At 53.4% G+C, this 14,844-nt stretch overlaps 1 protein-coding gene across 2 annotated transcripts; it reads left to right on the top strand.

The window, feature by feature from the left end:
* The first annotated feature begins 5,947 nt into the window (after positions 1-5,947).
* On the top strand, positions 5,948-13,337 carry Rnf215 (ring finger protein 215). Of its 2 annotated transcripts, none has more exons than XM_069994544.1 (9): positions 5,948-6,314; positions 6,548-6,691; positions 7,084-7,155; positions 7,237-7,322; positions 7,697-7,853; positions 11,821-11,937; positions 12,018-12,161; positions 12,350-12,452; positions 12,562-13,337. In XM_069994544.1, exons 1-9 carry the CDS (start codon positions 6,033-6,035, stop codon positions 12,582-12,584), a joined length of 1,128 nt encoding a protein of 375 aa, XP_069850645.1. In that variant the 5' UTR covers positions 5,948-6,032; the 3' UTR covers positions 12,585-13,337. The 2 variants fall into 2 exon arrangements, with proteins under 2 accessions (XP_069850645.1, XP_069850644.1); XM_069994543.1 differs by having other exon boundaries at positions 11,818-11,937; positions 12,562-13,336.
* Positions 13,338-14,844: the final 1,507 nt, after the last annotated feature.

Here is a 14,844-nt window from a genome sequence, read left to right on the forward strand (position 1 = left end):
CACTTGAGCCACACCACCACTTCTGGCTTTTTTTTCCTGCTTATATGGTGCTGAGGAATTGAACCCAGGGCCTCATGCATGCAAGGCAAGTGCTCTACCACTGAGCCACCTTCCCAGTCCCACCTTTCTCTATTTTTGAACCCCTACTGTATAATTCTCACCTAAAGGGTAGGTCACTTCTCCCAATCAAGAACAATCACTGAGCCAGGTGCTGCTGGCTCATGCCTGTAATCCTAGCTATTCAGAAGGCTGAGATCTGAGGGTCATGGTTCAAAGCCAGCCTAGGCAGGGAAGTCTATAGGACTCTCATCCCCAATAAACCACCAGAAAACCAGAATTGATGCTGTGGCTCAAAGTGGTACAGCTCTAGCCTTGAGCAAAAGAGCTCAGGGACAGCGCCCAGGCCCCAAGTTGAAGCCCTACAACTGACAGAAGGAAGGAAGGAAGGAAGGAAGGAAGGAAGGAAGGAAGGAAGGAAGGAAGGAAGGAGAGAAAGAGAATGAGAGAAAGTGAAAGAGAGAAAGAAAAAAAGAAAGAACAGTCTCTGGCTCTCTAGCTCCCTCAGAAGTCCATCCAATCTCATCCACTGGCTTCAAAGCTCATCCCTTCCCAGCATCCTTTTCAGCCCCCATGGCTGCATTCCCCCCTCCCCCTTTTCTATACCTTCATTTCAGGACCAAGTGTACCCTGCTGTCCCCTCCCTCCCCACCTCCTGCCCACAAACATATCTCTGCCTTTTCTAAAATCCTCCAGTCAGGTTATTCTCTGTCCTCAAGGCCCTGATCTCAAGGCTGTTTCCAGAAACTTCTCAATCTTATCATGGCAATGTGATCTCTGCCAACCAGAAACCCCTCTCTCCAGATCTGAACAGAGACACCTTTGTATCGGAGTAGTGTATCTCAGGAAAGAGCCTGGCCCATCAGGAAGGACCAGGTGTCTTGGCCTGGGGGTGAGGAGCTTCCTTGTTATAGCAAATACCCTTAGGGGACAGGATGGTGGGGCTGGGGAGAAGGGGAAGGAAGAGGGAAAAGGGGAAGTGGAGATGGGGGGGGGGAGGAGGTGGGGGAGGAAGGAAACAAATGAAATCTGGGGTATAGAGGTGTGAGAGGAATATGGGGGGGGGGGGGAGGAGTGCCTTAATTTTATAAGTGAGCTCGCTGGGGTTTAGATTCTTCTAGAAGGCACCTCCAGGCACTGAACTAAGATTGCTGTGCCTTTACATTGTGTCCTTGAGTTAATTGTGCTGTGTGACTCTTCAGACACCAGCATGTCTGGGGACCCCCCTGGGGTGCTTGCATGTCCTCTCTGGGCCACCGTGAGTCCCTCCCGCTGGTGCCCTGACCTCAGATCTGCCGATGCCACTGTGAGTGGCATCTGACAGGGGTTGGCACACGTCCTCGAGAATCAGAACAGACTTAAACGCTTCAACAAATATTTGTAGAACACTCTACTTCCACAGGGCCGGGGCTGATGGAACTCTCTGGAAAGCTCTTGCACAAAGGCCTCTCCCAACTAAGTGGACAGAAGCTGTTCTCTTTCCCCCAGGCATGGGATGAGAGCTGCTGATTTGGGGAGGGGGGCACCTACTTTCTCTGCATTCTTGGAGCCTTGGGAGAAAAAAACTAATCCTCCCTCCACCCCCGCCCCCAAGGCCTTTGGAAGAATTCCAAGTGGCAGAATGGATGGGGAAATAGCAGATACACAAGGGTGAGGGATTACTATTATTGTTGTTGTTGTTACCAGGGGGTGTGTGTGAAGGTACAAGAGAAGGTGAGAAACTCCGTTCTTCCTGTTCCTCCCTCCCTCACCCCCAGAACCCCATTCTCTCCCTACTTCCACAACTCCACCCTCCTCCCCAACAAATCCTCCCCCCCCCAACTTCCCACACCTGAACCCCTCTGATTAAGGCCCCTGCCTTCCTGGTGATCACTGTTTAATCCATAAGCTCTTTCTCACCAGTCTCCAGTTGACTCAAAGTCAAATCCCTTTAGAATAAGGTTGGCCCAGTTAGCTGTCCCGCTCCAACCATGGCACAAGCTGGCCTGGGGGCTGGCTGCAGGAGTACGGGCTGCCATTTCTGCTTTCTGCTTTCTAAAGATGGGGGTCCATTCCTGTTCACTCCATACCAGGAGGCTTTGAGAAGCAAAATAGGGTATGTGTTCAGCTGGGGGGAGAGGTGTGATCCCACCAATTCTATAGACTTGGGTTCAGGTCTTGCTTTTGTCACCTTACAAGTTGCCTGACCTTGGGGTCTCAGTTTCCCATGTTGACAAGGACAAGGATAATCTTAGTACTTCAAAAAGCCAAAGATTAAATGAGCTAACGTATGAAAAGGGCCGGAACTCAGAAAAGTGCATCAGCTGTTTGTTTTTTTTTTTTTTTTGTACTGAACTTCCTGTTTCTTCCCCCAGAAAGCTATTCTTGCTGTTCAAGTGTCCACCTACCCGTTGCTTTCACTGAGCGAGGGAGCTCTTGTCCCTGGTCCTGAGACTGAAGTAAACCCTCTGTCCTTAGCCCTGTGTCTGGAACTCAGAAGGAAAGGAGTAGGTATCCTCTCTCCCTTCTGAACTCCTTTCTACATCTGTCCTATGTGAGCCTGGCTGAGTCACTAACCCTTTCTGGGCATCCAGGGAAGTAAAGAGAGATGGTAATGGAACTTGGAACCCAAGGGACAATCGAAGATCTCTCTCTCTCTCTCTCTCTCTCTCTCTCTCTCTCTCTCTCTCTCTCTCTCTCTCTCTCTCTCTCTGTCTCTCTCTCTCTCTCTCTCTCTCTGTGTGTTACTCTCTCTGACTCTGTCTCTGTCTCTCTCATGCTTGTACCTGGGCTCGAACTCAGGGCCTTGTACTCTCACTTGACTTCCTTGCTCACTGCTGGTTCTCTCCTACTTGAGCCATGCCTCCAGTCCATGCCTTTTTGTTGGTTAACTGGAGATGGATCCTTGCAGACTTTTCAGTCTGGGTTGGCTTCAAGTTGAGATCTTCCAGGTCACAGCCTCCTGAGTAGCTAGGATTACAGGTGGAAGCCACCTGTGCTCAGCTGATTTTTCCCTGCTTGTTTTACATATTGGGGCGTGTGGATCTCCTGATTCTAAATTACTGCCCTCTTCCCACTACCTAAGCCCTCTCTGATTGGCATTAGGCCTGGACAGTGGTGTGAACTTGTAAGCTGGGCACTTCCTTCTTGAAGGCCCTATCAAGACTAGCACTAGGTCCTGGGCCGCCTCCCTTTCCCCAGGGACCAGCCTGCCACCTGGTGGCTCTTGGTGTTCCTTGGAATAATGATCAGAATGTGGAATTGCCTGGCTGCTCTTCTTGTCAGTGCCACCATCCCTGGACTCCAAGCATGCCTTTTTTCTTTTCTTTTCACTCAAGGTTTTAAACTTGTTAGGCAGGCACTGTACCACTTGATCCCAAGTCCTGAATTTTTTATTTTTTAGTGCTGGTACTGGGGTTTGAACTCAGGGCCTGGACACTGTCCCTGAGTTTTTTGCTTAAGGATGGCACTCTTGAGCCACAGATCCACTTCTGGCTTTTTGGTGGTTAAAGATAAAAAGTCTTGGGGCTGGGAAGGTGGCTCAGTGGAAGAGTGCTTGCCTTGCATGCATGAGGCCCTGGGTTCGATTCCTCAGTACCACCTAAGCAGAAAAAGCCAGAAGTGGTGCTGTGGCTCAAGTGATAGAGCACTAGCTTTGAGCTGAAGAGCTGAGGGACAGCACTGAGGCCCAGAGTTCAGGCCCCACAACTGGCCAAAAAAAAAAAAAAAAAAAGATAAAAAGTCTCACCAGGAGCCTATGGCTCATGCCTATAATCCTAGTTACTCAGAAGGCTGAGATCTGAGGATCACAGTTCAAAGCCAGCCTAGGCAGGAATATCCATGAGACTCTTATCTCCAATTAACCACTAGAAAACTGTAAGCCATGCTGTGGCTCAAGTGGTAAAATGCTTGCCTTGGGCTGAAGAGCTCAGGGACAGCGCCCAGGACTAGAGTTCAAAGCCCCATTGACTGACCAAAAAAAAAAAAAAAAAAAGTCTCATGGACTTTTCTGCCTGGATTGGCTTCAGACTGAAATCCTCAGATTTCAGCCTCCTGAGTAGTTAGGATTACAGGCATGAGTCACCAGTGCCTGGCCCTTATTTATTTATTTTTTTTATAGTTCAGATGGTCACAATGGCTTAAGTTTATTTATTTATTTTGTTGGTCATGGGGCCTGAACTCTGGGCCTGAGCACTGTCCCCCAGCTCTTCAGCTCAAGGTGAGTGCTCTACCACTTGAGCCATAGCACCGCTTCCGGCTTTTTCTGCTTATGTTGTGCTGAGGGATGGAACCCAGGGCCTCATGCATGTGGTGAGGCAAGCGCTCTACCACTGAGCTACCTTCCCAGCCCTACTTTTTTTTTTATTGCCAGTACTGAGGCTTGAACTCAAAACCTGCATGCTGCTTACGCCGGGCGCTGGTGGCTCACGCCTGTAATCCTAGCTACTCAGGAGGCTGAGATCTAAGGATCACGGTTCAAAGCCAGCCCGGGCAGGAGAGACCGTGAGACTCCTATCTCCAATAAACCACCAGAAAACCGGAAGTGGCGCTGTAGCTCAAGTGGTAGAGCGCTCGCCTTGAGCTGGAGAGCTGAGGGACAGCGCCCAGGCCCAGAGTTCAAGCCCCACTATACTGACAAAAAAAAAAAAAAACCAAAACCTGCATGCTGTCCTTTAGTTTTTTCACTCAAGGCTTGGGCTCTACCACTTAAGCAATGCCTCTACTTCTGGCTTTTTTGGTGATCTTTCTCTGGGATATTTCTGCCTAGGTTGACTTGAACCTCAATCCTCAGGTTTCGGCCTCCCGAGTAGCTAGGATTAGAGGTGTGAGACACCAGCACTTGGCTTTAGGAACATGTCTCTTGTACTTTGGAGACTTTGGGTAGACATTAAAATTTTCTATTTTTTTCCCTGTATGTTTGAAGTTTTTAAAAAAATCACTTCATCTGGCCTTTGCCCTTTTATCAGCATTCGAAAGTTTCCGATTTTAGGCAGAGCCAGCTCCCAGTACCCCAATCTTTAGAGAACAGACTTACTTAGGACTGTGGTGGACTGTGCATGTTTCTGCAGGCAATTTGCTGGGAGTTAACACTGGCTTCCTGGGTACTGTTCTTTTCTTGCTGGTCCTAGGGCTTGAACTCAGGGTCTGGGGACTGTCCCTGAACCTCTTTGTGTTCAAGGCCAGTGCTCTGCCACTTGAGCCACAGTGCCACTTCCAGTTTTTTTTTTTTCTGAGTAGTTTATTGGAGTTTAGAGTCTCATGGACTTTCCTGCCCGGGCTGGCTTCGAACCACCATCTTCAGATCTTACTCTCCTGAGTAGCTAGGATTACAGGCCTGAGCCACTGGCACCCGGCTAGATTCCTCATTTCTTATCAAGTCCATTCCACAGATCAGGAAAGTGATCCAACCTCTTGTGCCACTAAGGACCAGGCTGCTTTGTCCAGTCCCACCCTGCCCACTCCAGTCCCAGGTCTTACGCTCTCCAGTCTGCATCCCTTGTCAGTCTCTGGAGAGTTGAGAAACAGCGGGGCTGTGACCTGCCAGAACCTTGCCACACGGTGGGTTGAGGGGCTAGCACAGAACCCGGGTTTCAGAGGCCCAAGCTCCCAGACGTCCTGCCTTTCTCGGGATCTAATGATGTCTATCCTGTGCCCCACTCTGCCATCTGACGATCTCGTTGGCTAGCGAGCGCCTCCTCTCTCTGATCTAAAGTCTTTGCACGCCGCCCGGTGCTCGGTCCTCTTCCACCTCCCGGGGTTCAGAGCCTGGGTTTCAGCGGCCACCAGGGGGCGGGCGCGGCCCAGGCTGAGGCCCCGCCCCGCCCGTCGCCCCGCCCCTCCAGAAACCACGCCCACAACCGACGCCCCGCCCCGTCCGGCCAGCGGCCCCGCCCCCTCCCGATCCCCCGCCCCGTCCGGCCGCGGCCTCGCTCGCTCTGCAGTCCCGACGCCCGGGATCCCGGGTCCCAGGTCTCACCTCTCCGCGGGCTCCGGCGATGGGCCCCGCCGTTCGCCACGGGCTGAGGTCGCCTCCGCCGCCTCCTCCCCCGTCCCCATCACCGCTGTTGCTGCTGCTGCCGCTGCTGCCGCTGTGGCTGGGCCTGGCGGGGCCCGGGGCCGCGGCGGACGGCAGCGAGCCGGCGGCCCGGCCGGGGCGGGGCGGAGCCCGCGCGGTGCGGGTGGACGTGAGGCTGCCGCGACAGGACCTGGTCCTGGAGGGCATCAGGATCGGGTCCGAGGCTGACCCGGCGGCCCCGCTGGGCGGCCGCCTGCTGCTGGTGAGCGCCGCCTAGCCCAAACCCGCCCCGGACCCCCGCACCCCGGACCCGCTTCAGCCCCGACCCTGCCCCGCACGCCCGGCCCTGCCCGGGCTCCCCCAATCCGGGGACCTCGAGCCCTCGTGCGAAGTCGATCCCAGACCCCGATCTTGCATTCACGGTAACAAACCCCGACTCTCCCCCTCCCGGCGCCTCCTCCCGCCTCCCTCCGCTCACGGCCCCGCCCTTAACAGATGGACGTTGTGGACGCCGAGCCCGAGGTGCCGGGGGAAGACTGGATCGCAGTGGCTTATGTGGGCCAGGAGCAGGCCGCTCCGTTCCACCAGGAGAGCCAGGGCAGTGGCCCGCAAGCCTATCCCAAGGCCCTGGTCCAGCAGGTGCGAGGGGAAGTCTGTGGGAGAGGGGAGCTGGTAGGAAGGCCCTCAGGGCATCTGCTAAGAGCCCGGCCACCCGGTGATCCCCATGGAGCTCTCAGGGAAACCCAAAGCCAAATGCCGCCAACGCTGGGGAGGCCAGAGATTGCTTTTAGAGTATGAGGGTACTGGGGGGGGGGACCGTCTTGCTGGGAGCAGAAGGCACACTGGCGAGTTTGGATGCTACAGGGCAGCAGCAAGGAGGAATTTCTGCCCTTAACTAAAGGGAGTTTGTGGATACTTGAAATGCCCGTCCTAGAGCCAGGAGTTCTGGACATCTGGGGGTCCCGGGGGAGCGGGGAGTGACAGGTGAGGGCAGGGTCTATGCCAGCCTTCTGCCTTCTGTCCTTCCGCAGATGCGTCGTGCTCTGCTCCTGGGAGCCTCTGCCCTGCTTCTCCTCATCCTCAACCACAACGTGGTGCGAGAGGTAAACCAGAAAACAGGCTGTGAGGGGGAGCAGGCCAGGGAAGCGAAGACCGAGGCCTGCTGACCCCCCTGTCCCCTGCAGCTGGACATATCCCAGCTTCTGCTCAGGCCCGTGATTGTGCTCCATTATTCTTCCAATGTCACCAGGCTGTTGGAGGCACTGTTGAAGTGAGTTTGGTGTGAGGGCTCCTACAGGCGGGAGGGACCTGGGAACCTGGGAGGGACTGAGGGGTTCTGGCTCTCCCATAAACTCAGGGGGCTCAGGAGCAGGGATATTCACCTTAAGACTATCCTCTGCCAGGCTGAAAAGAGTTGGGGGAGGGGGAGGGGTTGAGACTAAGGTGCCAGACATGGAGGGCAGAGCTGAATACCACTTCACTGACAAGGTTAGGAGAGCATTGCAAAAACCAACAGCCAGGAAAAGGCCTAGGATCCCAAGAGGAAGGCCTTCTGAGATGGCATTTTGGGGTTACCCATCGCAGGGCTGGGTGGGTGAATCTGGGCCTCCTCTTCTCAGTGGCCCCTCTTTCTCTCTCTCTCAGGAGGACCCAGGCCACTGCCGAGATCACTAGTGGAGAGTCCCTGTCAGCAAATATCGAGTGGAAGCTGACTCTGTGGACCACGTGTGGCCTCTCCAAAGATGGCTACGGAGGCTGGCAGGACTTGGTTTGCCTGGGAGGCAGTCGTGCCCAGGAACAGGTGGGTGCCAGGGGAAGCATGTGGGGTCCCAGGAAAGGAGGCTCGGGTGGGGGCCACACAGGTGGCTTGTCTTGCTAAGCTTGTAATGAGGATAGCCCTTTAGTGCTAAACATAGGCCCTTAGTATGGCACTGGTTCAAGGTTACGTGCAAGTCACTGTCTGCTGTTGTCTTGTTCCGTTCAGTTGTTCCTTGGCTCCCTTTTGCCTGCAGAATAATATTCAGACTCCTTAAGGCCCTCACAGCCCTCCTCAGCACTGACTTATCCTGTGTGTGTGTGTGTTGTGTGTGCGTGCGCGCACGTGCCAACTTCCTACTCTTGCCTAGCCTTTTCACTTCAGTCTGGTGCTCTACCACTTGAGCCACACCTCCACTTCCTGCATATTGATGGTTAACTGGAGATGAGTTTCTTGGATTTGCATGCCTCAGGTGGCTTCAAGCCACAATCTGAGATCTCAGCCTTCTGAGTAGCAAGGATTATAGGTGTGAGCCACCAACACCCAGTGCATTGGTTATTTTTGAAGTGGGATCTCTCTTTATACTGGAGCTGGCCTGGGCTATAATCATCTTCCTTACCTCATTGGGGATGGCAGGTGCATGCAATTGCACCTGGACATTGGTTGAAATGGAGTCTCAGGATTTTCTTTTACCTGGTCTGGCCTTGAACGTTGATCCCCAGTCTTCACCTCACAAGTAGCTAGGATTACAGGCTTAAGCTACTATGCTGGGGCTGGGAAGGTGGCTCAGTGGTAAAGTGCTTGCCTTGCATGCACAAGGCCCTGGGTTTGATTCCTCAGCACCACATAAGCAGGAAAAGCTGGAAGTGGTGCTGTGGCTCAAGTGGTAGAGTGCTACCCTTGAGCTGAAGAGCTAAGGGACAGTGCCCAGCCCAGAGTTCAGGACCCATGACTGACAAAACAAAAAAAAAGCTACTATGCCTGCTGGTTTTGTTTTTAGAGACAGGGTCTTATTGTGTAGCTCAGTCGTCTTCAAACTTGCCATGCAGCTCAGGCTGTCCGTGTGATTCTTTGGCCATTGCCTCTCTAGTGCTGAAATTAGAGGCCCCACTCCAGGTCCCTTGGCCCGGCCACACCCCCTCCCCCGGCTCTTTTTTATTGTGGTGCTAGGATGGCATACACAGCCCACCACTGAGCTACACCCTGCTATCCCCCGTTTCTAGTCCTCTTCCGTGTTCTGGTCCCCTGCATCATTCCTGGTCCCTGTACATACCCTGGTCTCCTGCTTCTGGGCGTGCCCATGCTCGGCTCTAGCCATCTACCCAACCTTTCTGTCTCCACTCCACATATCCCAGCCTTGCAGAGTACTCAGTGCCTCCTGCCTTGGTGCATACCCTTGGCTCTCTTGCTCAGGGCTCCCCCTCTGGGTCACATTGCTTGGCCAGGCCTTTCACAGGGCTGTGAGGACAGTACACCCCAGGTGTGTTAGGAAGTGTGATTTTTTTTTTTTCTTCAGTGCCCAGGACTGTCGCTCATCTGTGCTTGGATTTCCTATTGGTTTGACGTGAACTCCATCCACAGCATTTCTTTTTTTTTTTTTGGTCGGTCATGGGACTTGAACTCTGGGCCTGAACGCTGTCCCTCAGCTCTTCAGCTCAAGGCTAGAGCTCTACCACTTAAGCCACAGTGCCACTTCTGCCTTTTCCTGTTTATGTGGTGCTGAGGAATTGAACCCAGGGCCTCATGCATGCAAGGCAAGCACTCTACCACTGAGCCACCTTCCCAGCCCCAAATCCACAGCATTTCTTGAGCTCAGATGTGTGCAGGGACAAGCATGCCCAGGTCTTCTGATGTGTGGGCTCCAGTAGATATCAGCTGACCCAGGCTGTGGTGTAGCTTCAAATCAACAAGTTCAAACCCTGACTATGTACCCTTAGCGGAGCAACCCTAGGCCAAGTGTCCAACTTCTTGGGTCTCATGTTCTTCATTTGGGAACGTGGTATAAACCCTGCCCCCCACGCCATGGGTGGTCCACACAGATCTCTAGGCAAGGAAGGCATTAGTGAGGGGCTGGAAGGTTAGAGCTGGGGAGGGATGGACAGTCTGGCGGAGGAGCTTGGGAAGTCTGGAGGTGGAACTGTGCAATCTCCAGGTGGATCTGGCGAGTACTGAGGAAAAATCACAACAGCCATGACCCTATGCTAGATGAGGTACTAGGGGAGGGGTGTGTGTGAACCCTGCAAGTGTTGAATAGCTGTGATGGCTGGGGTGTCCAGAAGATGGCTGGGCAGGCATCTCAAATGGCTGACCTGATGGTCATTGGGCCCTCAGCCCTGAGCCCATGGTCCTGTCACCCTCCTGAGCCAGCTGTTCAGTGCTTCTGGGAATCCAGAGCGGCAGCCCTCGTGCTCTGAATGACCATTACATCATTCCTGCCTCTTCCCTGTTGTGTGTGGGGGCAAGCTGCAGCCTTGGGCAGGGAAGAACATGAGACTAGAGAGCCGCCCACGGGGCTGGGAAGGTGGCTCAGTGGTAGAGCGCTTGCCTTGCATGCCTGAGGCCCTGGGTTCAATTCCTCAGCACCACATAAGCAAAAAGGAAAAAGTCGGAAGTGGCGCTGTGGCTCAAGTGGTAGAGCGCTAGCCTTGAGCTGAAGAGCTGAGGGACAGCGCCCAGGCCCAGAGTTCAGGCCCCATGACCAGATCCAAAAAAAAAAATAATAATAATAATAAGATAGCCGCCCACAAAGCTTGGAAGGGAACGTGGGAACTAGTTCCCCTGCATGGGGGCTCTGTGTGCCATCTACTCCCAAGCTGACTGCCCAGTGAGCTGTCAGGCTAGGTCAAGGTCACAGTTTCTCCCAGCAAGGTCATCCTACCCCTCCCTCATGGCCCACAGGTTTTTTTTTTTTCCTTGTGGTAGTTGCTGAGGCTTGAATTCAGGGTGTTCTTCCCACCGAACCATGCTGCCAGCCCTCGCTGATTTTGTAGTAGCCCCTCAATAATGTTCATACACAGGCCAGGCGCTGGTGGCTCACGCCTGTAATCCTAGCTACTCAGGAGGCTGAGATCTGAGGATCGAGGTTCAAAGCCAGCCCGGGCAGGAGAGACTGTGAGACTCCTATCTCCAATAAACCACCAGAAAACCGGAAGTGGCGCTGTAGCTCAAGTGGTAGAGCGCTCGCCTTAAGCTGAAGAGCTGAGGGACAGTGCCCAGGCCCAGAGTTCAAGCCCCACGGCCGACAAAAAAAAAAAATAATGTTCATACGCTCATTCATTCCACAGTGACAGAGGCACTGATGCGACCTCAGGTGTGATCCTCAGGTGTGGTTCTTTCCCGCCAGTGGGGAGCCTGGTGACCACTCGAAGCAATGGGAACTTAACTAACATGGTGAAGAGTACGCATGAGGCCTGGGTGGAAAAAGGCACAATAGGAGTTATGGCTAGGGGGATCCCAGAGTAGGAGGGGTCCGAGGGGGTCCAAAGACATTAGCTAAGCAGAGGGAGAAAGAAGAGACTTCCCAAGTCAGGGAATAATGTGTAGGACACAGATGGAAGAACAATCAATGAGAAAGAGAAGCAGTAAACCAGCTGTGAGGACATACGTCCCAGGTGCCACTCCCCCCTCAACTCCCCCCCCCAATAAGACTAGGGACATGGCTGAAGTAGTAGCGTGCTTGCCTAGCATGTTCAAGGCTGTGGGTTCAAGCATGCGCGTGTGCATACACATGCATGTACATGCACACACACATGTGCACACACACACACACACACACACAAAGGCAGCGATGGGGTTGTGAGATCTCCCTGGCTATGTGGGAAATGCACAGAGGAGCGGACTTGGGATGAGGCTCCAAGAGGAGCAGAGTGCAAGGCTGACCCCTCAGGTTTCTTGTGTGAACTCAGACTGGGTGGAGGCCCGAGAAAGCAGAGCAGAAGGAAGTGAGTTGGCCTGGATAGGAGACAGCAGCAGATGCTCTGAGAGAGGTGACACCTACCTTTCTTCCCAGAAGCCCTTGCAGCAGCTGTGGAATGCCATCCTGCTGGTGGCCATGCTCCTGTGCACAGGCCTCGTGGTCCAGGCTCAGCGGCAGGCATCAAGGCAGAACCAGCAAGAGCCGGGAAGCCAGGTAGGTGAGAGCCAGACCTGAGGGAATCCAGTGCCCTCAGCCCTTGGGCCTGCGAGCTAGTGGCTACCCTCTCCCCATAGGTGGACCTGTTCAAGCGCCGCGTGGTGCAGAGACTGGCGTCCCTCAAGACGCGGCGCTGCCGTCTGAGCAGGGCAGCGCAGGGCCTCTCGGAGCCTGGCACTGAGACCTGCGCTGTGTGCCTGGACTATTTTTGCAATAAGCAGGTGAGTGTCTAGGTGAGGCCAGTCAGCCCTGGGCTGACCTGTGCCACCCCTAGGCCAGGGGACTTGAAATATTCTAACGAGGCCTTTCTCCTCCCAGCCTCCATCAGGACAATAGAAAGGAGGATGGGGGTGGGATGGGCTGGTTCTAGATCACTCTATGATCTGAGCCCCTCCTCTCTGCCCCATAGTGGCTCCGGGTACTGCCCTGTAAGCATGAATTCCACCGAGACTGCGTGGACCCCTGGCTCATGCTGCAGCAGACCTGCCCATTGTGCAAGTTCAATGTGCTGGGTGAGCACGGGGTGTGGTACACTGGGGTGTGTGTGTGTGTGTGTGTCATCCTGTCCCTCGCCACCCCCCATCCCCGCTCCCACTTGACCCCCTCCCTCCTCCTCTGCAGGGAACCGCTACTCTGAGGACTAGCTGGCATGTGTGGATGGATCCCGCCCAGCTGCGCCCTGGCCCTCAGCCTGGGCTCCTGGGAAGCGATGGTGGGATGGACAAGACAGCCGGCCCTGTGGATGGAGGAAGGATGCCATTCCATTGTGCCCTAGAGGGGAAGGAGGGATTCACTGGAGAACACCCGGCTGGACGTACCAGGCAAGGAAGGGAGGTCACTCCTGGGCCTTTCTTGTCATCCTGTCTCTGTGCCTGCCCTCCATCCAGGCAGTGACCAGGACCATGGGGATGGAGAATGTGGGGTCATCAGCTGTCCCCAGAGAGCTGGCCACTCTCAGGGCATCCTGGCCAGGTTTTATGCTTATTTATTGAGTGGGAAAGGGGGGAGGTGTGAGGAAAAATCAGTCTCACCTGAGGCCCCTGGGCCTCACCTTCACGATACAGCTTGGCCAAGGCTGTAAGGTCACACTGAGACGCTGCTGCCCCTTGCCCTCAGGCTTTGGGTACTGGGAGCCATGGGTCCGGCTGCCTGTCCAGCTGGCTCCCTTCCTAGGCCTGGCTGGGACCAGAGGCCTTAGAATCTGCCCAGTCCTGACTTTGGTGGGCTCTGTGTTGCTGATCAAGGATACTTGAAGCCACAGGAAGAATGTGGTGTATCTTCTAAGGGCATCCACTGTTTGATTGTTTTTAAAATTAGGTAGGGAACTTTTAATAGCAAAAATAAACGTGAATATATTTTAACATAATATATAAAATTTATATGATTGTCTGAAATTTGTCACTTTGGGCTCTGCTGCCGGTGGTAGATGGGGTTCTGATGGCCCCTAAGATCCTCCTCTGATATGCTCATGGCTGTATAATCTCTGCAATTGTGACTCAAGTGTTTAATTCCATGAATAGGTTATGAAATATGCACAGTTGGCCTTAAGATGGGAAAAGCAAGACCAGGTGGCATGGCTCATGCCTATAATTCCAGATATTCAGGAAGTGGAGATTCGATGATGATTCAATGCCAGTTGGGGCCAAATGTGAGACCCCCATCTCAATGAACAAAGTAAGCATGGCGGTATGTACCCGTGGCCCCAGCTAATACAGAAATCATAGGTCTGAGGTCCACCTCAGGCAAAAATACTGGACTCGATCAAAAAAATAACTAAGGCAAAAGGGTTAGAGATGTGGTGCAAGAAGTAGAGTTCATGGGGCTGGGAAGGTGGCTCAGTCATAGAGCGCTTGCCTTGCATACATGAGGCCCTAGGTTTGATTCCTCAGCACCACATAAATAGAAAAAGATGGAAGTGGTGCTGTGGTTCAAGTGGTAGAGCACTGAAAAGCTGAGGGACAGTGCCCAGGCCCAGACTTCAAGCCCCATGAGTGACCAAAAAAAAAAAAAAAAAGAAGAATAAGAAGTAGAGTTCCTGCTGAGCAAGCACAAGGCCTTGCATTCAAACTTCGGTACAAAAGAAAAGAAAATAGCAGGTTTCTGGTAGTTCAGACCTGTAATCCTAGTTACTCAGAAGACTGAGATCTGAGGATTATGGTTCAAAGCCAGCCTGGACAGGAAAGTCTGTGAGACTCTTATCTCCAATTAACCACTAGAAAACTGAAGTGGCGCTGGGCTCAAGTGGTAGAGCGCTTGCCTTGAGCTGAAGAGCTCAGGGACATCGCCCAGGCCTGGAGTTCAAGCCCCTTGACTGACAAAAAAAAAAAAAAGAAAGAAAGAAAGAAAGAGAAAAGTAGAAAAAGAGAAACAGAAAGGCAGATTCAGGTGGAGGGAAGGAAAAGAAAAGAAAGAAAAGCTGGGGAAATCATCCAAAAGGGCCTGGCCTAGTAGAAGAGGAGGAAATCAGAGTCTGTAGGAGCTTCAATGCAGATGCTCTCCGCTACTGACCTGAAGATGGGTGATGGTGTGAGCAGAAGGAGAGGCAGGATAGGTGACCAATAATCAGAATGATCTTAGGAGGGGCTTCTTCCCCAGAGCCCTTCAGAAGGAACTCACTGTGGGCAATACCTTCAAGAGTAACCTTGGCTACACAGAGCCTGCCTGGATTTCTGATCTGCAGAACTGAGAGTTAATAATTGGATGCTAAATGGATGAAAGATTGTCCTGCACTTGGCCAAGGTGCTGGAAGCTTCTTTCTGTCCCGTGCTCCCATCCCTCCTCCCCCAATGTGCTCTCTTCCCACACGATCTGGTCAGGAGGGTGGCAGGTAGCTCCCACCCCGAGGGCCTACATTGCCAGGTCTCTGTGGGCAAGGCCCCACGGGGACAGAAGGACTCCTCCCCA

The sequence above is a fragment of the Dipodomys merriami genome, unplaced genomic scaffold (assembly GCF_024711535.1).
Source record: "Dipodomys merriami isolate MVZ:Mamm:240054 unplaced genomic scaffold, mDipMer1.0.p SCAF_45, whole genome shotgun sequence".
NCBI classification, from domain to species: domain Eukaryota; kingdom Metazoa; phylum Chordata; class Mammalia; order Rodentia; family Heteromyidae; genus Dipodomys; species Dipodomys merriami.